A 26,618-nucleotide genomic window follows, 5' to 3' on the forward strand; every position below is an offset into this window, starting at 1 on the left:
GAATGGGGCAACAATTGAATTGATCCATCTGGCGCCCATTAGTTAAGGCACCCTATAAAATAATTGATTCTCCCCGCTATATTCTGAAATTGTGATGTTACAATTATAAATGAGATTTAGAAGTGAATTGCTTTTAATATTGGTGACTCCTCAGGAAACACGCATTAACCAATTGCATGTCATGGAAAATTCTTTTGACTATAATTGTATAATTTCAAATATGCCATAAAACACCACCTGTTATCATACATGCTGGGTAAAACAAATCCGTAGAACACCGTTCTTATATTGAGTGCATCTAACTATACAAGCCGTGCTTTTTTTTTTGTAGGATCCCAAAATGTATGTACAGACCGTTTTGGATGTCCACAAGAAATATAATGCACTAGTTATGTCAGCATTCAACAATGATGCTGGTTTTGTGGCTGCACTAGATAAGGTAAGTTTATATGCACTTAGTGTCTAGGCTACTTACTTTCTTTTCTTTATTGGTCAGAACATTTCTAATATTTGATTCTTTGCTTTTCACGTTAGGCTTGTGGCCGATTTATAAATAATAATGCAGTAACAAAAATGGCCCAGTCTTCCAGCAAGTCTCCAGAGCTGCTTGCCCGTTACTGCGACTCACTACTGAAGAAAAGGTAAGCATCCTTCACAAAGCCATCTATGGCGCCTAAACTAATGGTTGCCCGATGGGGCAATTAAATTGTTTCTACGTTGGGGCTCGCATAGCCGCAGTTAGACACATTTCTGCCCGCAGCCTCCTTAGGTGGCGAGCAGAAATGTGCTGTTTGGACGCCCAAAGCAGGACTTGAGACAGGCTTAGCTGCTATACGTGGCTAAACCACGTGCTTTTGGGCACGTACGGGAGCCCAAACGGAGTAACAATTAAATTGAAATGCAATGGACACACACAAAAAAATAATTTACTTGCCCCCTATGTATCTTGGCCTCTAAACGGCTAAATTTGGCTGCCGTACTAAAGTGCTCTTGCCAACCTCTGCTTGTTCTTATGCAGTCCTTTGTTTTATCGTAGCTCGAAGAATCCAGAAGAGGCAGAATTGGAAGATACACTCAATCAAGTTGTAAGTCTAAAAATTGTACCAGTTAAAATATCTACAGTGTGTTTATCTTAACTGACAATTTTCCTATATAGTCATGATTTTAAATCTGCATAGTAAAGATTTCAAGCCAAATATCTGTCTACTTTCATGATAGGCCCAGTTTGTCAATAATCTGTGCCATAACTGTCTATTATTGACTAAAGCAATAATATAATTTTTAGGCAAAGAGTGTTATAGGAGAAATGGCAAACCATACTATAAACAGAAAAAGAATTAAAAACTCCCATAAAAGCATGCTGGTCACATTGCTTCATGATATAATTAAAAAATGAAAATTTGAATTCCAATTTTTTTTTTTTAATTTATAAAATTTAGACAAGTATGTCACATATTTAAGCCCTTGTAAAATCTAAACAAAAATAGTACCTTTTTAATTCTCTATGTGAAGAATATTAGTTAAAATTATAAAGGTCTCCTTTCAGTTTAATTTGCAACTTGCAAAATGATATTTTCTTAATACCTCTGAATTAGGCCATGAATAACAGAGACCATAACATTCACAATCTCATTGACATAAAAAATAGCAAAATATAAGGTCAATTCCGTATACAGAAAAAAACAAAACATAAAACGTACGATACATTTTATGGTTTAACACTGTTATTGGGTCAAAAGGGGTACCAAAATAAAAGACAGAATAGAGAGGAAAGAAAAAAGGTGGGAGATTAATTATGAGGCGAGACTCTAGGTTCGAAACACATATAAAACGAAATATAAGTGACTGTTATATGCAAAAAGGGAAAGGGTGGTCTGAGAAGCTACCCATGGGCTCCATATTTTATCAAAAGATTTAGATGAATGGTTAATACTAGTTATATTCTCCATGTGATCAATGTACCAAATACAGGAGAGGATAGATTGCATGGAGGGGGGAGTCTAACTTCTTCCAATCCACTGTCAGACTCTTCATTGTACTGAAAATATGGTGCATCAATTTATTTTGGTGTCTAGTCACCTCTGAATTACTTTTTCATTATTATGTGTTTACTGAAAGAAGTAATTCGGTACTTGTTGAATGTAGGGTAAGAGAGCTACTTTAATTACTAGTGTGAGTTTGTTTCGTATATTAAATCAGTGCTTCTCCTGATTGTTTCCATAGAAATGTTACATGTTCAAAAATAGCAGGAGGGTGTTGACATTGTCTCTTTGAAATATTTTTACCCCTATCAACCTTATAGATAATTATATAACTCATGTCCTTCAATTGTATATTAATTATGCAGGTTTTATTCCTTAATCATTCACTTATATGAATTGACAGAATCGCTTTGGGTCAATTGTAATAGCCTACAGGTTGTGTAATGTGCCAAGATATCAGAGTTTTAAATTGGGACAATCAAGTAGGTTTAAAAAAAACAAATGCTTTAAATTTCATGGCTAAATCGTCAAAACCCCTGCATTTTCCATAACCAACAGGTTATTAGATTTGGTCCTGGGTTTTTTTTGACTGAATTTCCCTTTACAATTAATTGTATATTTACTAAGCAGCGCTGCCTGTCTGTTATAGTTTTTTCCTTTAAAAAAAATAAATAATTTTTTTTTTATATATTTTGTTTTAATTATTCATTGAAAACTGAGGTCTAGGAACATGAAAAACTATCTCTTTTGCAGATGGTGGTATTTAAGTATATAGAAGATAAGGACGTGTTTCAAAAATTCTATGCAAAAATGCTTGCAAAACGCCTCGTTCATCAGAACAGTGCGAGTGATGATGCTGAAGCAAGTATGATATCCAAACTTAAGGTAAGTACTGTAACTGGAGTAGTCCTTTGATTACTGATGTTTCCCGGACCCCATTATAGAAGGGCATTTTTTATATTCAAAGTAGGTTTAAGCACCTTCTCCTGTGAAATTTAAGTCACTAATTTCAGATATTTAAAAAAAAAAAAAAAACATATGGACTGTGCATCAAAATAGCCCCTTCCTACATTAATGCTGTGCACGGTGTCACAAGGAGAGGCTTCCATTGCTAAATTTGCGTAGCCAACGAACTAAAGACAATAAGTAAAAGGAGACTCTTTGCCATGCATTGCTTCTTGTGTTTGCAGGAGCAGGCAGGGGTTGTGTCTGGAACTCCTATTTTAGTAAATTTCTGTTGTAATCCATTAAAAAGTTGTGAAAAACATCTGTAATGGAATGTTAAACCAATATGGGTACTTCCCTGATTTTTAAATATTGCTAATCTTACTCCTTTTCTGCTTCCTTTTCGTAGTACAGCTTTGACCAAACCTATTTGCTTGTCATATGATAAGAGGATTTTTGGGTACTTACCGTTGAATCCTTTTCTCTGAATCATGCTGGGGGACACTGGACCATGGGGCTGTAGCTGGGACTGCAGGAGCTGGCACTTAAAATAAACTTGTATCTTTAACCCTAAGCTCCTCCCCTCTGCAACCCCCTTGATGTCAGTACAACTTCAAAAGTGCCTGGTAACGAGAAGGAGTAACCCAGTGAAACTACTATAATCAAAAAGAAAATTAAAAAAAACAACACGACTGAGCATGAGGGAGGGAACGCAGCATGATTCAGAGAAAATTATTCAACTGTAAGTACCCAAAAATCCTCTCTTCTCTCTCATGCCGTTCACACCACAAGATGTAGATCTTCCAGACCCTGTGATAGTTGTGCGACGAAACCGGTTTCTGGGCCCGCAACATAGTACGGACCACAGAAGGGGAAAACCCCATAGCCCTTAAGAGCTCTGTCTCAAAAACCAGTCCGTTAAAGCCAATCGAGGAAAGTCCTCGTGTTGAAACGGATCCTGCAGCAGCAGATCCAGACAGCTTGAGAACAGCGGCATACCACGACTTGCATGGCCAGTTAGGAGCCACAAGGCTCAACGGAACCTGTTGCTTTTTTGATCCGCTGGAGTATCTGAGGTAACATGGTAATCGGAGAAAAAATAAATTCCAACCAAACCCAAGGAGCGACCTCTGAGCAGGTGATCGGAAACCCGACACCACTGAAGGGATTGCCGAGTGCTGTCCGACAGAACCGGATACTGAGAGGAGAGGTCCTCAGTGGAGAATTTCCCACTGGAACTCTTGCGAGTGGAAATGGGGGTACTGGATGGTCTCGAAGATGGAGACCATCGTGCCCAACAGTTTTATGGACGGCCGAGGAACCGACAGCACAGTTGTGACCAAATCCTGGAGGGCCCGGGCTTTGGGCTCTGGCAGGTAGACTCATTGGAGAGAGGCGTCGAAGATGACTCCCTGGAACATCAGGCGCTGGCAAGACGTCAGGTGAGATTTCTCGAAGTACAGGATCCAGCCATGATCCTGAAGCACCTGCACAGTGTGGTGCAGATGGGCCTGCAATTGGGAAGCTGAATCTGCTTTTACCAGCAGATCGTCCAAATAGGGAACGACCATTATCCCGCCCTCGTCATAGCCGCCATGATCTTTGTGAAGGTGCGTGGGGCTGTTTCAGGCCGAAAGGCAGACCCTGGAACTGATAGTGTGCCGGGCCGACTGCAAACATGAGTAGAGAATGATGATCTGATCAAATAGGAATGTGGAGGTATGTGTCCCGGACGTCGAGCGAGGCCAAAAACTTGTAGTCTGACATTCCTTGGATCACTGAGCGGAGAGATTCCATGCGGAATCGGTCCATCCACAGTCTGTTGTTCAAGGCTTCAAGATCGGGCGATAGGTGCCGTTGGGCTTCTGAACAAGGAAGTGGTTGTAGTAGAATCCTTGTTTCTGTTCCGGTGCCCGTACTTGAACCACAACTCCTTCTGCAGGCAGAGAACTGATGGCTCGGTCCAAGGCCACTCTCTTCTCAGTGTTCCGGGGAAGGGCCGTAGTGAAAAATCGTTAAGGCAGCAGACCCCTGAGGTCAATGACATATTCTTGGGAGACGATGCCCCGCACCCAGGCATCGGCCATTGACTCCACCCACCAATATCTGAACTGGAGCAGGCGTCCGCCTACCCCCGACCAAACTGGGTGGGCCGGGTCCCAGTCGGGCACTAGGCTTCACTGGAGCGTTGGCTCCCGAGCGCCTGTAAGTACCCGAGAACCTGCCCCGAGGAGCGGAACACCTACTGGGGAAAAACTGGCCTCAGGCAGACTGACCTCTAGTAGTTCCTCCCCCTCGGAAGGAGGAGCGAAAGGGCTGAAACCGTGGGGCCCGCTGTTTTTGGGCCACCACGGGCAGGAAAGTGCTTTTCCCCCTGGTAGCCTGGGCAATAATGGTGTCCAATTCACCCCCAAATAGAATACCCCCTGCCGAATGGGAGAGATTCTAAAGACCACTTGGATTTAGCGTCAGCCTCCCAGGCGCGGAGCCAGGGCGCCCTCCGAGCCGAAACGGCCGTCGTGGATGACACCTGAGCACCGTTCTGGACAGCCTCAAACACCTATTCAGCCTCCCCGCGAAGCTGTTCCACCAAATCCAATAATGCCTTTCTGGACAAGACCCCCCTGAAGTCCAGCAACAGGCTTGTCGGCCCAGGTTTCCATGGCCCGAGTGACCCACGCTGAGGCCAGCAAGTGAGCCAATAAATATGGACTTAAGGCAACCTTCCAATTTCTTATCCAGCGGATCCTTGAGGGACGCGCACCCTGAACGGGAAGCACAGTGTGCTTAGCCAAACGGGCCACTGCCGCATCCACCTTGGGAGGTTGCGCCCACTTGCTGACATAGTCAGACGGAAGCGGGTAAAGGGACGCAAACTTGCTAGGGACAGAGAACTTATCTGGGGCCATCCACGCCTCTTCCACGAGATCAGAGACCGCTTGTGTTTAGGCCTCCAAGTCCAGTGGTGACGGGCTCCGCCCCCTTGCGCTATGCGTCCTCTCCCTGCACACACACTTTCCAGCCAGCAAGTTCTACTCCCCCTCTGTGGGGTTCCTAACTAGAAAAAAAAATAAAAGTATTACAAAGAAACACGCAAGAAATAACTACAATGTGCTTCAGAGCAGCCCTTACCCGTGCCGACCTCCTCTGGCACTTAAAATAAAGCTCATCCCCTCTGCAACCCCATTATGTCAGTGTGATTTAAGTGCCAGCTCCTGCAGTCCCAGCTATAACCTCATGGTCCAGTGTCTCCCAGCATCGATGAAAGAGAAATTTCTTTTAATGTGTCCTAACAGAAGCACAAAAAAAATAAGTAGCATATGTAATTTTGAGATCAAGGTTTATTATAATGATCAAGTTACATAATACTCAGTGGGCCTCCTCAAGCTGCCACTCCCTTGATCTCCTCTTCGCTCACGGTTGCGATTTTTCTGACTCACTGGGCAGTGAAGTGACATGAAGGGCTGCCTACCTGTACTCCACAGCTACAGTAATTTGCAGACTCCCTCCTGCCTATGCGGGCATTGGCAGCTTGGCTCTCCTTTCCCATGGGCAGCACAGACTGCGTGGTTCCGAGCTTCTGTGTGAGCAGTGGTCTGGCAGAGACTGTGTGGCTCCAGGCTTCTATGTGGATGGCGGGCTGCCAATAACATTGAGGGGGCGTCAGTCCTACCTCTTTGAATGGTGTGCACCTGTTTTAGCCCTTTGCTCTACCCGTCTTCTGTTGCTCTGTGGTGGCTCCCAGACTTCGTGTCTGTGTGTGGTAGGCACAACACCGCTGTGGTTTGTGGAGGTGATGCAAAATGGGCAGGGCGCATCTCAACATCGTTAAAAATGGCAGGCTGCTGAGAATCTCCGGCGATTTATTTACTCATATACAGGTCTCTCATGGGGATGAATCCTCTTCAGTTATAGTGTAATTCGATGCAGCCAAAGCATTTTGATTCCGTGAATGGCAATATCTATGGGAAGTTATGAGGGCCCTCAGGATAGGTCCACGTTTTATTAAATGGGTTCAGTTACTGTATCTGGCTCCTAGAGCATGGGTGTCAGTGGTTTGGTTAAGTTTCTCCTTTTCCGTTGGCCAAGGGCACGAGACAGGGATGACCTCTGTCCCTGGCCTTGTTTGCTCTGGCCATAAAACCGCTGGCGTGTATGCTGTGCTCTCAACTGGATATAGATGATCTTAAAGTGGGCAGCAGAGGTGACTCTGTTGCTTTGTATGCTGATGACGTTTTACTATTTTTGGCTGATTATGTTGTTTCCATGCCGGTGGTTCTTCGGGTGATTTACAACTTTTGGCATTTAAAGATAAATTGGGGGAAATCCCATATTATGCCGCTTCGAGGGTCTTGTCCTACCACCCCTATTATATCCCTTCCCCTAAAATGGGTTGATAGTGACCCAAATCCCCAAATTTTTTAAACGAACTATCCACGAGATTATGTTCCCCTTAATGTTCAACCATTGTTTGAACATCATCGGGGGAAATCTTGAGTATGGAATAAATTGCCCCTGACATTGGTCAAATTAATTTGGTTAAAATGGTTGTTCAACCTACATTTTTGTATGTATTCCAACACTCTCCGGTTTACGTACCACTATCCATATTTAGGAAACTGAACAATATGGTATACTCTCTGGTCTGGATAAATAAACGCCCTAGGATTCAATTGAATAATCTTACTAGATCCAGGTGCGCAGGGGTTCTTGCTCTTCATCACTTTCGGATGTACTACTTTGCATCTCAGCTGGCGCATTTGCGCTTATGGCTGCAAGGTGACCAGGTGAATGATTTAGTTTGTATGTTGGTGTCCCAGTCTTCAACGGGTCACACTCCTTTGCAGGCCCTACTTGCGGAGGGATGTTCTATTAGGGACTCCCCTTTGTTCTATCAGGCCAATAAAATCTGGAAATTAATTACCAGATTGATTCATTATGAGTGGATAGACCCGGATACTCCATTATTAAATTCCAAAGTGCTGTCTGAGTTGTCTCTTTATACAAATGGATAAAGTGTGGGGGTTATCGGGGTCTGATATCTATCGGACAAATATGTGATAATGGTGTTCTTAAAGCCTTCTCTCAATTGAGAGACGAATTTCATTTACCAAACACTTATTTTTACAGTTATCCTCAATTACGGCATGTCTTGTCTGCCCAATTCTCTAATTTTGCCCTGGTCATAATTGATTCTCCTATTAAAAAGCTGTTGCTGTCCTTAGGGTCGCATAGAGCCATATCTGGTCTATACTCCTTTAGGATATCCGCTCATCACTGTTCTGTTCTCTTGGCCTTAGGGAACAATGGGTGGCTGATGTTGGTCCTTTTAAGTGGTGAATCATGGAATCTTGCTATGCAATCTCCTAGGTCAGGGGTCTTAAACCTTTGGCCCTCCAGCTGCTGTGGAACTACACATCCCAACATGCCCTGCCTCTGTTTTGATATAACAGCATGCTAAAACTGTGGCAGGGCATCCTGGGATCTGTAGTTCCACAGCAGCTGGAGGGCCAAAGATTGAAGACCCATGTCCTAGGTGCACTACTGCTTCAATTAGGTTCCAGCAGATACAGCTTTTTATATTTCATAGGACATATCTCACGCCCGTTAAGCTTATGCAGTTTGCTGGGAGAGCTACGGATACCTGTTCGAAATGTGTGCTATCTAGCGGTACCTTCTGGCATCTGCTATGGGATTGCTCTGTGGTGGGTGACTTTTGGGGTAGAGTCATTCAAGTTATAGCTGATATGGGTGTGCCTATTGCTCTATTGACTCCCATTGTTTGTGTCCTTGGTATATTACCTCCTGATGCTTTAGATAAATATGCTGCACAACTGGTCATCAAACTCTGCACTCTGGCCAAGGTTCTTATCGCTAAATCTTGGTTGGCATCTATAGGTCCTGATTTTGTATCCTGGAAGGCGCTGGTTAATTCTACTGTCACATGAAAAATATATGTATATGATACGCAAGTCTGAGTCTAAATTTGATACGGCCTGGCATAGTTGGATCCAATCTAGATTTTATGAAGTGTCTCGAGGTTCATAGTTAGAAATGGGTCTTACTGTGGTTTAGGATTTATGCAGATAATAGATGCTCTCTCTTTTTAAACATATTGAATGTCTTTATGGTAATAGTGCTGATATGTGGCTCAGGTAGTGCATAACATTTAATTTTGATTATATTGTTAATTTTGTGAATTACTTTATTATTTTTGTTGGGGGTTATGTGTTTTGATTATTGGTGAAGTATCATTAATAATGCTATGTCTGCAGTTGAGCATATGCGAGTATGATTATATCCAATACCAGTTAATGATATCTGTCAGCGATATATAGGAACTGATCAGTATGTGATTGTGCTCTATGAGCTAACGTACAATTCTTCAATATTGGAGAATTATTGTGCTTCTTGAATAGAAAATGTAATATATATATATATATATATATATATATATATATATATTTTGTATGTATGTGTATATAAGTATTTAATAAAATATAATTTCTTAAAAAAGGGTAGGATGCTGCACCCTTCCAAAACATCCCAGCGTGAATAGTGCTCCCTATTAGAAACACTGTCCTCCCACATTGCCACCCTTTCCTGCCTTGGCCATGCCATTTTCCTCTACAATAGCACCCTTACATCTGCCCTGGATACTGTTGCCCCAGTTGTTACTACTTCCCTCCATAGAGAAGTGCCTCAACCCTGCCATTCCAAATGCACCAAATGCCTGCAAGTGTTTTTCGAACTGCAGTAGCGACATTGGAGGAAATTGCGCTCCCTTGTGGAATTTCTCCACTTCAAATTTATGATCTCTTACTACAGTGCTGTCCTTTTACATCTCCAAATCTTATTTAAGTCTTATTTCAGAACCCTTATCTCCTCGCCAATCCCAGTCATCTCTTTGCTACCTTCAATTCCCTCCTCTGTCTTCACTCCTCTATCCTGTCTGTGACTTTGCCACCCACTTTGCAATCAAAATGGAATTCATACTTCAGACATCACCACATACCAGGCTCTCCTCACTCCACTTACTCCCTTTCCCTCCAGCGTCTGGAGATGAATTAATGGCCCTTATCTGATCAGACATTTCTCTGGCTCCCTTTTCCTTACAGAATCCTATTTAAAATACTGATACTTGCCTACAAAGCCATCACCCAATCTTCTTCTTTCTTACATCTGACCTCCCCTTCCGCCTGCTGACTTCACTTTAGCAACAACTTCTGCCTCTCTTCCCAGCTGTTTACCGCATCCCAGCCCTACCTCCAGGATTATGCCGTTCTGCTCCAGACCACAAGACCTCACTTCCTCGCATTGTCAGACTTTCCACTTCTCAAGCTTCAAATAGACTTTTATAAAGAAATGAGCTTTAAAAGGCCACCAGCTGTCATGCTATCCCACCTCTTAGTGTACTTGCACATAAACCCCCCTCTGTCATCCATGTCTGCCATCCAGGGTCCTCTTCCCTCATGTGCCCATCTTTCCTTACTTATACCATTATCTCCTCCCCATTGCCAACAGTGATTTTGAAGCTTACAGGTTCAGCCTGCGCATATCTGTGGTTATGATGACTCTTAATGCATCAATGTTTATATTTGTATCCTGCTATGTTCTGCTTTGATATGTACTGTAATGTGCATGCACTGTATATATTTTATGTTTGCACTGTATCTGTGTATGTACTCGAAGGGCCTGCAAACCCCTTGTGGTGCCTTTGTAAATATAGTATAATAGCATTATTTTACACTCCTTACTATGTGCGTTCTCTTTATAGCAAGCTTGCGGTTTTGAATACACTTCAAAACTTCAGAGAATGTTCCAAGACATTGGGGTCAGCAAGGACTTGAATGAGCAGTTTAAGAAGCATCTAACAAATTCAGAACCACTTGACTGTAAGTAGCACAGTCTGACTGAAATATTCATGGATAATGTGTGTAGTTTGCAATATCATGATTTTTTTTTTTTTTCTTCTGAACATTAAATAATTCACTAGTGCTTTTAAACCATAGCACCTGAACAACAGGATTTTAGTACTTGCTGTTAAATCTGTCTCATGTAGTTCATTTGGGGACACAGTAAGGTTGGTATAGGCCCTGCGGCTAGGAGTTTAAGTAAGGAAAGAGGACTCAATCTGCAGGCCATACACCCCAGGCTTAAAGGAGGAAATGTATGACACACACATACACATAGAGGACAAACTGTTGACAACAGAAATACCTCCATACTGTGCTTGGAAAAATACAAGACATTTTAGCGTCTGACAACATGTTGGTCAAATCATCTGTGGGTGCTGTGGCTGAGATGTGGTCTTCAAGCCTTGTGAAAGAGAAGAAATTGCACCTTGCAGGAGAGTTGTCGTCTCACATACTGTTTTTGCTGTGCTTATGGCCAGATTGACAATCTTTCATGTCAATATTTCTATAGCGGGGTTAGGCAACATTTTTATCTTTTGGGTGCCAGCTGTTCAGTATTGCTAGCCAAAACGAAATTCTAAAATGTCACTACCATTAAAACATGTACAAACTATTACAAAAGTAATAGATGAGGTACTGCCATTGCTGTGGGATGCACTATTGAAAAAGTTTTTTGCAAATTTGCTTATAGGTTAACAAACACAAAAAGTCTGCAAGTGTCACTGTTTTTGGCCTGAGGGGATTGTCACTTCATGTCACTGACTCGCTTTATCTGGCATATCTGTGGAGGTCTCCTACATAATTTCTCTCTGTTGTGGCTCTCCTTGGCTCCTGTGACACACCAAACTCTCTTACCAATGACCCATTGTCTGGATGATCACTTTGTATAACTACTCCTGCCTCCCCTAATGGGTTGCCAGCCTGGTCTTAGTGATTTTCGCCTGCCCCTGTGGGATGCTGTTTTATCATAGGTCTGGTCTTAGCGAAGGAAGTGGAGCAGGAGGGGAGGAGCAGTGCGGACTCTGCAGTGTGCCTCTGGAAATATCCACATGTCTCAGAGGTGACATGCGTGCCAAGAGTTGCAGACTCATTCTAGAAGAATGACAGATAGTGGAACTGAAATAAGCTGTTTTTCTAATTTGAAGAACAAGTTCAGCAATGGTTGAAACTAAGAATTGTGTGCAGAGCTAGAAGAGCCACACTTTGAGGAGACTGATGAAGGGAAAAAGGTGGTATAGGTATTGGTGCTTCCAGTCTTTTTCCAAGTACAGGAAATGAGAACAGTCTTTGATGACCTAAAGAGCCCTACTTTGTTGAAGGCTTGAGAGTGAAGTTGGAGTGTAGTACTAATCCATAATTTTTACAGCAGTGGTCAAGACGAGATGCCAGGGGTCATCTGCCAGTAGAGTAACCACATTTGAATACAAAGCACTCCCAACTTCTTCAACCTGCTTTCCACTTGTTTGCCTGTATAAGCGTGGCTGAAGAAAAATTGGTGGTGCCAGGCCACGACTCTGGCAGCCACACAGTCTTGAGATTTGAAATAAAGTAGTGTTGATGTGCCAAAGGTACCATATGCTCTGAAGAAAAACGCATGGATTAAATGCCTAATCATCTGATCATCTATTTGCTCACAATTCAGAAAGTGGGTGATTATAGTTTTTGCACTTTCATGATCTGACTGCTTGTAATCTTTGTTTGTGTGCCTTTGCCTTGTCGGGATCCGTGTGACTTCTTTTCCTGCCATTCCCATCTCCCTGATGATTGATTATTTTGCCATGGTGGTAGTTTCCCCTTTGGACTGGTACAAGGTCATCCTCTGAGGTCATAGACTACTAGATAACAGTGTAGAAATACCACCCCCTGTTCCAGAATATTTATGGGGAGATTTTTTTTCATCAAAGCACCTAACCCTCCGGAAATTTAGGATGCCATTTTGCCCGGTAATCTTGCGTCTTTGGACGCCTAGAAAAAAAGCTTACATATGCAAAGAAAGCAAAGCTTGTAGACTGGGAGGCTATGGATTAAGGGACTGCTGAGAGGATATGGCTAGTTGTAAGTAACTGCTGTATAGTTGGTCAGAAACCAGCATTATAACATACTCCTCATATATTCTGGTAGCAGTGTAGTGCATAACTGAGTGAATGTGAACACGTGACCTGCAGAAAACCGATCTTTTCCTAAGGGATGAATATGCTGCCCAGGGATGTAATGACTTGCAGACCCTGAAGGTCCTTTTCTGTGCAGGATTTGGGTAAAGCAGTGTTTTTTTATGGTCAGGAGGAGGCTGGCGGTTTTCTCCTTCCATGGTGGTGTCTTCATTAGGTCTTGAGATCATCATAACTAGAAAGCTGCTGTGACTGGTCGTAAACACCCTCTGTGCCAGCAGCTAAAGGATCGCAATTTAGAAATGTTGTTCTACAACTGCAAATTCAAGGAACTTGTGTTCTAGAAATGTGTATCTTACAAAAAATTAATTTAGTCAAAAACGGTAAGTCTGGATAAAGAAAAGCATATATTGTCCGGACATGACAGTCTCAGTGAGCCTGATCGGAGGATGCAGCCTCATACACTTGTTACTTATTATATTCTGTAAACATATTTTTATATAACTACCAATCATCATATGGATTAACGCCTTTCTACACACTTTATACTAATTAAATCTAACGAATCATTATTGAGATGGAGAGATGGATCAAGCCTTGGAGAGAGAGAAAGTGGAGAAGTTGCTTAAAGCAACCAATCCGCTTCTGACTATCATTTATCTAGCACAGTCTTTAAAATAACAGATTGGGTGCTTTGGGCAACTAGTCCACTTTAGGCTTGCTACATCTCCCCCTAAATGTTCTATTATTGCATAGAGGCTAACAAGTGAACTATGCTAAAGCCCGTTTCTCACATACTCAGGAATTCTGAACATCAGCTCTCTAAAGCTGGGCATCCACTATACAATTATATGTCAGATATCTGTCCAATCTGGCTGGCTAGAATGAAAACCTGGTAATGTATGGGAGCCAATGACAATCGATCATATGGTTTTAAACACTGGAAAAAGGAAAAAAAAAAACTTGATCAAATTGGTTACATTTGTGTGTTTTAACCAATTTGTCTGAACAACCATTTTTGGCTATTTTCCAGTGTTTGTAAGCAGGTTTTCATTCCAACCAGCCAGATTGGACAGATATCTGACAGAAAATTATATAGTGGATGCCCAGCTTTACTGTAGTGAAAACATAGTTACATGGCGTATGAGAAATAAATTACAAGCCTGAGAAACCCAGTTGAGGAGTAAGAATACAAAATAATATGAAGTGTTTCACAAAAACAAAACATGTTCTGAGAGAAAATGCTTAGACACTTTTATTTTACCAGTGAAACAAGATGGCTTACATTGTAAATGAACACTTAAGTGTAACTATTGTATTGTATTGGGCTGTTTGGTTCATTATTGTAAGTCTTTTTAAGATCAATAGTTTTAAAAATTGTCTGAACTCCATTTATATTCTGCAAAGTGATTCCATTTTGAACTGGCTGGGCTTTGGAATGACATTGAGATATTTAGGTGTCCATCTATCTACAATACATAACTCCTTTAGAACTCACTAAAGTAGTTGTCATCCTTTCGATATTTAGGAAACAGCGGTAATCTAAGATTCCTGCTGTTTGTTAGTGTATCGCTCTCGCCATCTTTAGATGGCGAGAAAGATTTGGTTTCATTGCAGGCAATGGGGACCTGGCAGCAACCTTTCTGGCTTCAGTGAAGCCTTCCAGGCACTGCTGGGTCCTCACCGGGTGAAACTGTCATGCGCAGAATGACTGTTGCGTCTGACATGCTGAGCAGAGGATACCGCCGACGAGGGGGAGGTTACTGGACCTCGCCAGCGAGGTAATTAATGCTGAATACCAGTGGCATATTCATTTGTACCCCTGCAATACTTAAATGCTACTGTTATTAACATTCGTTGATAAATAGGGCCATTAAATTCCTAAATAGGTTCAATGGAACTGTCCTTTTTAGGCACCAGAAAATAGGTTACAGCAGTACCCAATGAAATAATTCCATAGTGATACTTAAGACATGGAGTGCCTCATTTCTCATGGGGTGGCTGCAGAGAATGCAAAACTACATTCCAGGGTTCAACATGCAAAAACCTGTTGCAGTGCAGAGACGAGAAATCTATATCTATGGGAGACAATCCCTCAGACCCAGGCATTGTTAGCGTGCAGCAATCATACCTGCCAAATTAGCGCCCTGCCACTTAGAGATGAAGGGACATCATGCTGAGGCAGGTGTGCAGGCCCCAGATTAGGACCTTTAGCACTTTAACATTTAAGCGAAATGGATTTGGCAAAAAACTGCCCTACAAAGAGGTCTGTGTTCCGCCATGGCTGTTGATCTACTTATGAAAAGTATAGTATGCAGAGGAGTGGCAAGTCTTATTTATATTTCTAGTGCTTTTCTGGGAAAGAGTGCACTACCCCTGCCTTCTAAAAAGGAGTTTCCCCCAGAAGAGAATGCCACCAAAAACACTTTGACGTGTTATATGCTATCTAGATCAGTAGCCAAAGAGTGCAGAGAAGCAGCACTGAATTAGGAGAAGCATGGACAACCTCCTGTTTTGCTTTGCAAATTGAATGCACAATATCTGATAATTGTTCTCAATATCTTTAAAATGTCACTGCAGCATGGACTGGTATGGTGGTGTTCTTAGACCATCAGGTTATCTGAGGGTTACCCAGAGGTATTTGTGCCCGCTTTAAGAAGAGAAGCTTCTGAGGTGGGTAAAAGCTTAGAACAAGGCTTACTAGATGTGAGCAGGTTTGTTTAGAAATAGTGGATGCGGCAGACGTTCCTCAACAACTGGGAATAATTCAGCTGAAGTACAGGGGTAAAGGAAGGAGGAAAATTATGTGGTGACTTTCTGGAAGGCCTTTAAAGCCAGGCTCGGCAATATAGGTTACACTTCACATATCACATGAAGGGTGATGGACATGACATCAGCTGAGCTGTCCTTTCTGGGGATTGAAGCCTACAGAAAGGGGGTTAGGTGTTTTATACTTTATAGAATCCCAGTGTTTTCTTATCTTTACCTTGTCTTTAGTCCCTCAGAGATCAGCACAGGTTCAGAGTGGCCTCTGTAGTGCAGGCAAAGGGAGGTTAGTGCTCATGTTTGATTGCTGCAGGGATCTCTCCATCAGTGATCCACTGAGAAGTTTTTGGTGTCATCAGTACCAAGAAAATTAGGGGTGTGAGATCTCCGCTTTTGGCTATTCTAATGCTTATATAAGTGGGTTTCCTGTCATGACAGGAGCCCACAGCCTTTTCGGGAAACTTGCACAGCCAGTCAATGGGTAAAATGAGAGAGGGACCTTTAAAAATTACAAACAAATGCCTGTAATGGTGCGTACACACGTGTTGATTTTTTTTGGACGACTGAACGATAACGATGTAGTTATCGTTCAGTCGTCCAAAAAATCGTCCAGTTTCAGCTACAAAACGATGAACGATAACTACCAATGCGCGCTCCCATTGGTAGTTGCCGTTTATCGGCGAACCTCCCATCCAACCTGACGATATTGGTTGAACATGTTCGGGGATGAAGGGGGGGGGGTTCCCGGCACTGAACAAAATCGTTCTTGATTTCGTTAAGTGTTTGTGGTCAGTGTTGTTAACAAAACTGAGCACACCCCTGCCGGGGACGCACTGGACAATTTTGTTTGGGGAGAAAATTGTCCCGTGTGTACGCACCTTTAGGGTGTAAAAAAAACAAACAAAAAAAACAAATGTAAATAAATATGAATAACAGTTCAGTGAACTTGGTGAGTTTTACACAACCTCAGGGTTACTAAGCTAAAACTAGCTGGTTAAAGATTTACTTAACCTGAGTCCTTTAGGCACATCTCTTTGTTGGTAATGGATATATTGCATATATTCTGGCTGATCTGCTATACAGGATTGCCAAACAGAATTAAGACATCTGAAATTAGACACTTGCTTATGCTTATTAACAGATGTGTTGTAGATGGTGGAGCAGTGGTATCTCTGAAGCTACTAAGTTCTGTAACATGGGGTTATTTGTGAGAAGTCATGTGCTCTTTCAGTATGGTCCCCCATTGATTCCATAGGTGATGCTGTTCTGTGCCCACAAAAAGAGTGTGTGTTCTCTGTTATGTTTCAAGTAGAGATGTGCGGGTTCGGTTTTACTCGGATATGTTCGGATCTCAAAAAACTGCATCTTATTGGCTATCTGCTATCACGTGTTTTAGATTGCCAATAAATCCGAACTTGCAAGTCCCTGTATAGGCTTGAGAGGGGGACGCGGCAGGATTGCCCATTGTCCACTGTTTGCATTTCCATGTTGAACCTTTGGTGTATATTTTGGTTAGATCCATCTGGATAATCAGGGAGTTGCTGTTGGGAATAATGTTAACCACCGTTCTATATATGGGCATATGGTACTCGCTCTTTAAACTTACTTTGGGTGTATGAAGGCTTTCAGCATTCTTAAGGCCTCGTATTAACTAGTCCAATTTGGTTATTTGAGTGTTTCAAATATTTATATATATATATATATATATATATATATATATATATATATATATATATATATATATATATATATATTTCTCCACTTCCATCACATCATGGTTTCTGAAGGGGTTTTTTTTTTTTTTTCCCCCTTTCCTCCATAAGATGGATTTATTCATAAATTCAATCCTTAGTGTCCAAATTCCTAGAGACAAGTCATAATATACTCTCCTTGCTCTGTTCCTCTATGTATAACAGCAGAAATAAGTTGCACAGATGTGTCCACATACATATTACTGTCGTGCACTACAAGTCTCGTTAAACCTAACGCGTGAGCACCGTGTGGCTTGGTAGCACTCAGGCATCTTTTCGTGCAACTTTTTACCTTCAAATGCATCTTCGCAATGCGGCTGTATCTGCATGCAAAATGCTACATTAGTGTCACAGCCGCTGACCCTGTAATGTAGTATTTTGCATGCAGGTACAGCCGCAATCGCACACAGAATATAGACATGCCACATATTTTAATCGGCAAAAGCTTCTTGTGCATTCTATTCGCATTGCTTTGTGAATAAGACTCATTTGAAGGTAAAAAGCCGCACAATAAGACGCTCAGCGCTACTGAGTCACACCTCTGCATGGCGCGATTAGAATGGCTGTTTAATGCGCCAGGAAGTAAGATGTATGTGGATGCAATGTGGATGCATCTGTAAATGTTACATGATGGACAACAGCAAGCTATTTGTTTTTAGTGTAAGACTGGTGATTCTAATTCTCTGTCTCCCTCTCTGCAGTGGATTTCAGCATACAGGTTCTCAGCTCTGGATCGTGGCCTTTTCAACAATTCTGCACATTTGCTTTACCCTCTGAGGTACAGTGTTTTATTTGCCTGTTTACCTTTCTTCAACATTAAGATTTTGACTGAAATACTGTACTTATTAGCCCTAATGACTAGATTCCTTTCCTGTGACTAGACCTGAAGATAAAATGATTATTTAGCCAGTGTAACTTCTAGATTTTCAACAGAAAAATGCACCCAGGAGGTACAGATGTGTCCTCTTGCATCTATCCTCAAAGCGCCACGCAGTGGGACATGCCTGGAGTGAGCCGCCAGGTTCGGTGCAGCTCTGCTAACGTCGGTTGGTTTGTTTTTTGTTTTTGCTGAAAATGCATCTAAGTCGCAATGTTATGTGACTGGGACGAACGAGGAGACTGCTGATTCATTTGTTATGTGACATATGTATATCTGTGTGTGATTGAGTCTGTAAACTGACCTCGGCGTTGAAAAAAGCTGCATCGTAGCACTTCGTATGCTGAGAGACTCAGTCGCACACAGATATAGAAGTGGTGCATATGAAATAAATCGGCACAGTCTCCTAGTGCATCTTAGTTACATCACATTGCGACTTAAACACATTTTCGCCAACAAAAGATGCCCAACTCTAGCAGAGTCTCACGGAACCTGGCACGCTGAGAAGTTATGTTTGGTGCGACTACAGCAAAGATGTGCAAGGACACATCTGTATATTGGGTAACATGTCGTTTGCAATCGATGGTAGTTACGATATTTCTCAGCCATTGATGGTGACGCGGGGACAGGTTTTTTTTTTTTTTTCCTCCATCACACGTCCCTTAGTCCTGTTGACCATCCCTTAGCTCTGCCCTCCTCTGATTGGCCTCCTCTGACTGGCCTGCCCACTGATGGCAGTAAACCATTAACTGAAAACTGTTCATAGTTTAAACCATCAATAGAAGGCCATTGAAAATGCTGCAGTTTATGGTGTCACTTTGACAGGAAGACCATATATGGCAGTGCATCCTCTCTTTGAGGCAGGAAATTCCAAATAGTTGGAGGCTGAGCATTGGTTGATTCTGGGAGACTTTGCTAATGATCGAATCCAAACCTCCTTAGGCTGAGCGGGTACCTATTTTCCTAGAATTAGCATATAGACTGTCAGGAGCCTTAACAGCACAGTACCCTGTGGGTCGGGAGTGTGGAAAGTATAATCTCATTATCAGCCCCCCTTTTTTTTAAGGTATGCCCAATCCTGATCTGACACCAAGCACAAGGGTAGGCTTGTCAGTAGAATTACCGAGTATTTTATTTAGATCCCAAAAAAAGCAAAGGGGTATATTTACTAAAGTGCGGGTATTTAGAAGTGGAGACGTTGCCCACTTTGTTGCAACTAATCAGTTTCTAGTTTAACATTTATCTAGCACCTTTTAGAAGATAATAGCTAGAATATGGTTGCTATGGGCAACATCTCCACTTCTTAAAACTCGAACTTAGTAAATATAACCCTAATAGTGCAATTCTCATTTATTTCTCCGATATTGGAGTAGACAATTTTTTATATAAAAGTGGTTAGAGTTTCCAATAATATAAATAAATGACACATTTTGCAGGTTGCAGCCCACTTCATGAGATAGGAAACTTCTAAATGTTTCAGGAGTACAAGTTGATTCTCTGGTTTTACTTACAAAACTAAATCTATACAGTTTCCATGAAATAAAGTATATTTTTTATTATTTCTTCCAGCTGGAACGAAGTTACCAGAGGTTTACAGCTTTTTATGCCAGTCGTCACAGTGGGAGGAAGCTGACTTGGTTGTATCAGTTATCCAAAGGGGAATTGGTTACCAACTGTTTTAAAAACAGATACACCTTGCAGGTGGGTATTTGCATAAGGATAAAATACAGATATTGTGTGAAGCTTTAATAAGGTGCAAATGGAATTTGAATGGTTACCAAACAGGGATTTGGTCACATGGTCGACAGTATACTGTGTTGACATCCTCAGAATGCCAACATGTTTACAGTGGCGACATCTGAAATGTCTCCACGTGAAATGTGGACATAACCCCAACCGCCTGCATTCTGATTATGTGCTGATGGGAGGATTAAGGTGAGGCTGCAGGGGGAGGATAGGTTAGGCACTAGGGGGAGGGTTAGGGATAAAATATTCATCGGCACACCATTCCGTCAGATGTCTCCCCCGGGAGCGGTGTCACAATGCCAGTGGGACCCGGAAGACTAGGCTGGAGACGTCGCTACCAGGTAAGTTACTGCCACCAGAGATGTTAGGTCAACATTCTTTCATGTTGACATGTCATCCATGTAGACATGATGAAAGTTGACATGCTATGCTAAGCATGTGAACATTTCGAACATGTCGACCTAACATACCACACCCAGCGAACAGCAGGCTTGGTAACCTTTTGCTTAAAATTGACACTACAATGAAGCTTGCATCTATTAATTTATGTGGGTTATTGTAGGAGTAGTATACTTTATTAGCAGAAGTTTGACATTTACTCTGTGTTTTAGGCATCCACATTCCAGATGGCAATCCTGCTTCAGTATAACACAGAAGATGCCTATACAGTGCAGCAGCTGACAGACAGCACGCAGATAAAAATGGTACCTTTGTATATTATGGTGTTTATTCACTTCACCAAGAATGAGGGCTGTAGCATGCAGGCTGACCAACTGGCTTTATACGGGCACTACTTTTTACTTCCTTTTTCCCCATTGCCTGCTTTATATATTAGGGTGGCTTTTTCTTATGTTCAGCCCAAGAGCTTATCTCGTAAAACTTTATACTACATCAAATATTAATATCTATTTCTATTACAGGACATCTTGGTGCAAGTGCTACAAATTTTACTGAAATCAAAGTTATTGGTGAGTGAATTAATTCCCATTTGTATGTATAATTTTTTTATTTTTAAATTCTTGTATACACAGGGGGATGAATAGGGCAGTATGTTATATTAGCACTTCTCACCAACACTTGGTAATCAATTTTACCAACAAATTTGTCTCCAGTTCAGAAGCCATAGTGGGTGAGCTGTTTGCATAGGCCTCAGTGTGTTTTAGTCTCCAGAAATATGGCTGTCTGATATAATTCAGTTAGGAATGGACGCACTGTAAGGTAAATTGGCTAATGTGAAACTGATGATCAGGGGTAATGTCTGTCTAGCAACTTCTCCTCGGCACAGTGAACATACCTGGAGATCTCTTGTGTATTGCTTCTACATTACTCGGTGTCATTCTCTGTATCTTATAACACGGCTGGTTTGGTGATAAAGTAAACATTTTCATAAGTTAAGGTGGTGTACACATTAGACAATCCGCAAACAATGCAATGGTCGTCCAGATTTCCCTTGAATTCCCGGGTAAATGATATACTGCATACACACACTATGCAATCTACCAAAATATATATTGTGCTTCATTCGGTAGTAACAAATTGTTAAGTGTTTAGAAAGCAAATGATTAACAAACGCCTAGCGACAATATTAAGATTTATGTCAAATTTAAATAGGGGGCAAGTGTGAACAACACATCGTTTGTCCGGTTGGGCGTGCACACCATGTGATTTGCTGGAAATTGTTGACGAGATCCACAGATTGACCAGCATGTAGGCCAACCTGAAGATGTGACTGACGCCACCGCGGGAGCGCGTATAGTGCGTACCCATTTGACTATTTGAACGATTTGTTCCAATCCGTCTGAATCTGCCAAATCATTCAAAATATCATCTGTGTACCCAGCTTAAAGCTGGGTACACATTAGACGACCTGTGTACCCAGCCGACTGCAGATGCGATGGACGACATATTGTGGTATGCGTACATCACTCAATTTGGTAAATGTCCTCATGGTATGTCGTTCCCCTGCTGCTTACTACATGCATGGCATCGTCCATCACATCTTCAGATTGAGCAGCATGCAGGGCCGACCTGGAGTGCGCATAGTGGGTACACGCTTGACTATTTGTTGTTCCGATCCTTCGGAATCGGGCAAATTGTTCAAGATATTGTCTAAATCTTTCTCCATCTCTTAAGCTGGGTACACATTAGAGGTGCAGTGGGGATGTGAAATTTGGCCTGGATATATAGCTGTTTGTGCTTTATCCTGTGAGCTGCACAGAACCATTATTCTACTATTGCATACTGGATGTTATTGTCAAATGTGTGTGAGACATGGTAGAGTTGGTGGACACAATGTGGATAGCCTTGCATTATGTAATAAGTCTAATAGCATCTAAAATTATGGCTAAAATAATTTTAACCCTTTTAAAGTTTCTCAAAACTTGGTGGGCATAGGAGACCCCTGTCCAATTCAGCTGCATTTTTCATATTCGCACTTCCAATGCCAGTGAAATGTTACCACCCCCAGTGAATGCAATGTACTGGCAGTGGCTTCCTGCTAATCACTTGCTGGACAGGCAGTCCCAGGGGAAGGAGGTTTCTCGGGATACATACACTTGTCTGTCATTCTAAAGGTACATACACACGTAACGATTTTGTTACCAACTATTTTCTGAACAATTTTATGGTTGATTTTCTGTCAGATTTTTTTAACGTCTAATAAACTATTTTTTGAACTACAAACGATTTTTGTAACTTCCCTTAATGAAAATCGTTCAGTTGGTTAGAATGAATTACAAACTGGAACGCGCATGAACGATAATCGTTCATCGTTATAACTCAGAAACTGAACTATTGAACGTTAACGATGTCATAGTTAAATCGTTCTAAAAATCATTACGTGTGTATGCACCTTTAGAGTTGGCATCCCCAAAACATACAACACACAGAGGCTGCACTCTGAGCACTTTGTAGATGCAAAAAAGGTGACAAAGATTTAATGCAGAAGAGTCAACGTTTGAGGACTACACTTCCCTTCCTCAGGATACACAATACAGAATTCTGTATTGTGTATCCTGAGGAAGGGACATGTAGAGGACAGCTGCTGCATTTTTCTATTTTTTCGGCAGCTTGTAAGCTCCTAGGAGCAGGGTCCTCCTCCCCACTGTCTCTCAGCCTTCTTCTCTAGCACTTCTATGACCGCCTTCACCTTCAGAGCTGTACTGTGTATGGAGAATTGTGTTGCTAATTGTTACTTGTGTTCTGTTTATATTTTGGTTACTGTATTGTAATGTTCTGTGTACCCTTTACTGTATGTATGGCGCTGTGAACCACTTGTGGCGCCCTATATAAAATGTAGTAATAATGTACCAGAATATCAAAGGCAGGGGTTTCAACTCCCGTCCTCAAGTACCACCACTAGGTCATGTTTTGTGCATTTCTCTCATCCTGCACAGATGAGGTAATCTCTCTTGCTGGCTCAGTAAGTATTCCACCTACTTCCACAGATAGATAGAAATCCCCAAAACATGACCTGCTGGGAAAACGTGAGGGTTGATGCTGAGATCCTCTGCTCTAAGGGATGTTTCCTGCACCTTATTGAATCCATGCTGCAAAGATTTTATGTTGTTTACCAACTAAAGTGGCCACTGTGTGTGTATCTCTGTCACTATAGTATATCTGAATGTTTTCTGCTATTATTTCCACCTCTCACCTTGCCATAAATGTATGTGTGAAAACTTATGGTTGATTATGTTGATCCCTTTCTATTTTTAAGTATAATACTGATGTTCATTTGTACTATTTGAATAATGTGATTATTTGTGTATTAAACTAGGTTTTAGAAGATGAGAATGCAAATGTGGATGAAGTGGAACTGAGGCCGGATATCTTAATTAAGCTGTATCTGGGCTATAAAAAGTATGTTCTTATTTTCCGTCCCACAAAGTCTGTCGGTGACCAATGTAGCTGTAAATCAGATATTTTTCAATGCTTGGTAGGAGTGAGTGAAGCGATTACAAATAGGTGTTTAAAGTAACATTCGCCTTTAAGTGGTACTGCCGTAGGCGTACCTATAGAGCATTAGGGGTATGCGTGTAACCAGTAACCCTACCTCCTTCATTGTCTGTGTGGAGACCCAATAATTTTTCGCCATCTTCAGACAGTTTGCTGTCCAGTGTGTTTACATTCAAAGTGTGAGGGTGGTTACATTACACATGCCATCAGGGTCACCGTTACTAGAATGCTGAGGTCTTCAGCTGACATGCCACCTATGTGTGATCCTGGTGGTCAGGTCCATGACAAGTTACCAGTATTTAATCTGCTTTAGCATTTCAAAATTGTTGATTATTTGAAATATCCCTGTGAAATTGACAGGAACAGTACATACAGCAGTTCTGTCTATTTGACCTGAGAGACTGATAATAAAGGCTTACAGCTACATTCACCTTTAACACACATTAATAAACACCTGATCCTATATGAGCATATTCTTGAAATATTCATGTGTTCAAATTTCTCTTACGGTTACAGAATGTCCTGCAGTTAACATGTGACCTTTATAACCTAGCCTATTTAATGTTGGATGTGTGGGCGAATATATTCTATTCCACAATTCCAACTATTCACAAATCATATAAAGTGTTGTTACCTTGCAAGTATATGAATCCTCAAGATGTACCCCATTAATGTCTAACGGTCTAGTAGTTTTGACATTCGTATGTTGAATTCAGTTTGTTGAAAATGAGTGGAATTATTGGCCCAGCATAGAAGGTAGTTTTCATTCTAGCACCCTGCACCTGTCACAACCATTGCAGTTCCTCATGCAGTGTCACTCTGCTCTGATGCTTCTAGCACACTCTGGTCTAGAGAAATCAGCCGAGTGTGCTAGAAGCACCAGAGCAGAGATGGACACCCCAGGCAGGAATGAGGAACTGCACGGGTTGTGACAGGTGGAGGGTGCTTGTAGAATTAACATTAGAAAATAAGTCATGGCAGAAGAAAAATCCTTATAAAACATATACGGAGAGCAGATTGCTTTACAGTATATAGCAGTTACTCACAAAGAAAACTATACTGGCGCAGGGAATAAACAGAGGCCAGGACCCGGTGGTTAAAGTCAGCATATGGGAGATCAACCCTCTCCCTGCAGCCCCTCCCCCAGCTCAGAGTGCCATTCCACTGCAGTCTTGCCGTCCCTGAGCTGCTCCTCAGTCACCCTCCGCCCCCTCAGAAACTCATGGCCGACATTTTCTTCAAAGCAGCCGCAGGTCTCCGGGAACGCTGGGTCCAGTCTTCCTGTATACCTCTCCTAGGAGCCAGGTTATACAGCGCTATTTCCTACCATCCACTGCAGTCTGTGTAGTTGGATCTAGTGCCCATTGCAGTTATAATTTATATATTTTTTTTATATATATTTGTGTTAGCACTTCTGTTTGTTTTTTTTCTCTCTACTTAGTTAGCTTATACCTTCCCTTTCTTTCACAATAACCCTGGGATACTGGTTCACTGTACGTCAGATCCTATCTGTATTTGTGAAGGCTGTCGCATACTGTGGGGGCGATTCAAATGTTTTTTTGGTCGTGATAATTAATGAACGCCCAGTTTGCTATTCAGTTGTTCTGGGTGCTCATTATCGCCCTCTTCGCCGACTATGACACGAGGTTTAGCCGTGTAAAACGGCTAAACCCGTCTTAATTTCTGGTTAGGGCGCGCTAACCTAATTTCTGGTTAGAGCGCGCTATCTGCGGTTAGCGCGCCCTAACCAGGGTGTTTCAGACACATTTCTGTTGTGCACTCCTAAGTGCGTGCAGAAATGCCAGCGCCGCCGGCTATCGCGCCCTGACAGAGCAACAATTCAATTGCTCTATCGGGCGTTTAAAAAAAAAAAAAAAAAAGCTGCCGGCAGAACATTTGAATCACCCCCTGTGTGTGTTGCTTGCTGGTTAGTGCCATATTATGTGTTATACTGTTCTTGCAGCTATGTCTAGCAAAGGCAAGGGTAACAAGCAGACTGCTGCTCCTATACTGGTCTCTTGCAGGTCTTGTTCAGCAGGGTTAACCCAGGAGAATTTAATTCAAGATGGTCTATGTGTGCATCTTGTTATACTGCCACAGGCCAGTCAGCTCCTCCAGCAGTCCGTGCGGTAGCTCCCCCTATGGGATTTCCACAACAGGTATTCCTACCGGTACCAGTAACTCCTATGCCTTCTCCATGGGTAGACATGCTCTCTACCTCGGTGCAGAGTCTAGCGGCTACTTCTACAGTTTTTCAACAGATGTTGCTAAGTGAGAGGCCCTTACCCAGTAAAACTACTAAGTGCTGTATTCTCCTCACAGTCCACACAGTTCTCAGATTCTGAGGTATCGTCTGGGGAGGCAGAAGACGCAGATCTCTCACTCACGGGGGGGGAATTCAGTTGTTTTATCACTGTTTTTTCCCATGATAAACATGTGTTTAGGTGTGATCAAATTTAGGCGCTATTCAATTGAACATTTTTTGGTCATGATAATTGTGATTTACCACGCCTACGTTTCAGCCTATCTGTAACATGGCCAGGGCTATTCAATTGATGTAAATTAGGCGTGAT

At 42.0% G+C, this 26,618-nt stretch overlaps 1 protein-coding gene across 4 annotated transcripts in view; it reads left to right on the forward strand.

Moving 5' to 3' along the window:
• CUL1 (cullin 1) overlaps nt 1–26,618 on the forward strand; it is a 132,629-nt gene that overhangs the window by 88,499 nt on the left and 17,512 nt on the right. For all 4 annotated transcript variants that reach the window (XM_088474257.1, XM_088474254.1, XM_088474256.1 and 1 more), the window contains 10 exons: nt 332–439; nt 535–641; nt 1,037–1,085; nt 2,736–2,867; nt 10,705–10,822; nt 18,170–18,246; nt 19,915–20,046; nt 20,703–20,795; nt 21,012–21,059; nt 23,867–23,949. In XM_088474257.1, the coding sequence (XP_088330383.1) occupies nt 332–439; nt 535–641; nt 1,037–1,085; nt 2,736–2,867; nt 10,705–10,822; nt 18,170–18,246; nt 19,915–20,046; nt 20,703–20,795; nt 21,012–21,059; nt 23,867–23,949 (947 nt within the window). The remainder of the gene's footprint in view (nt 1–331; nt 440–534; nt 642–1,036; nt 1,086–2,735; nt 2,868–10,704; nt 10,823–18,169; nt 18,247–19,914; nt 20,047–20,702; nt 20,796–21,011; nt 21,060–23,866; nt 23,950–26,618) is intronic.

This window comes from Taudactylus pleione, unplaced genomic scaffold (assembly GCF_031769625.1).
Source record: "Taudactylus pleione unplaced genomic scaffold, aTauple2 ptg000150l, whole genome shotgun sequence".
Classification (NCBI taxonomy): Eukaryota; Metazoa; Chordata; class Amphibia; order Anura; family Myobatrachidae; genus Taudactylus; species Taudactylus pleione.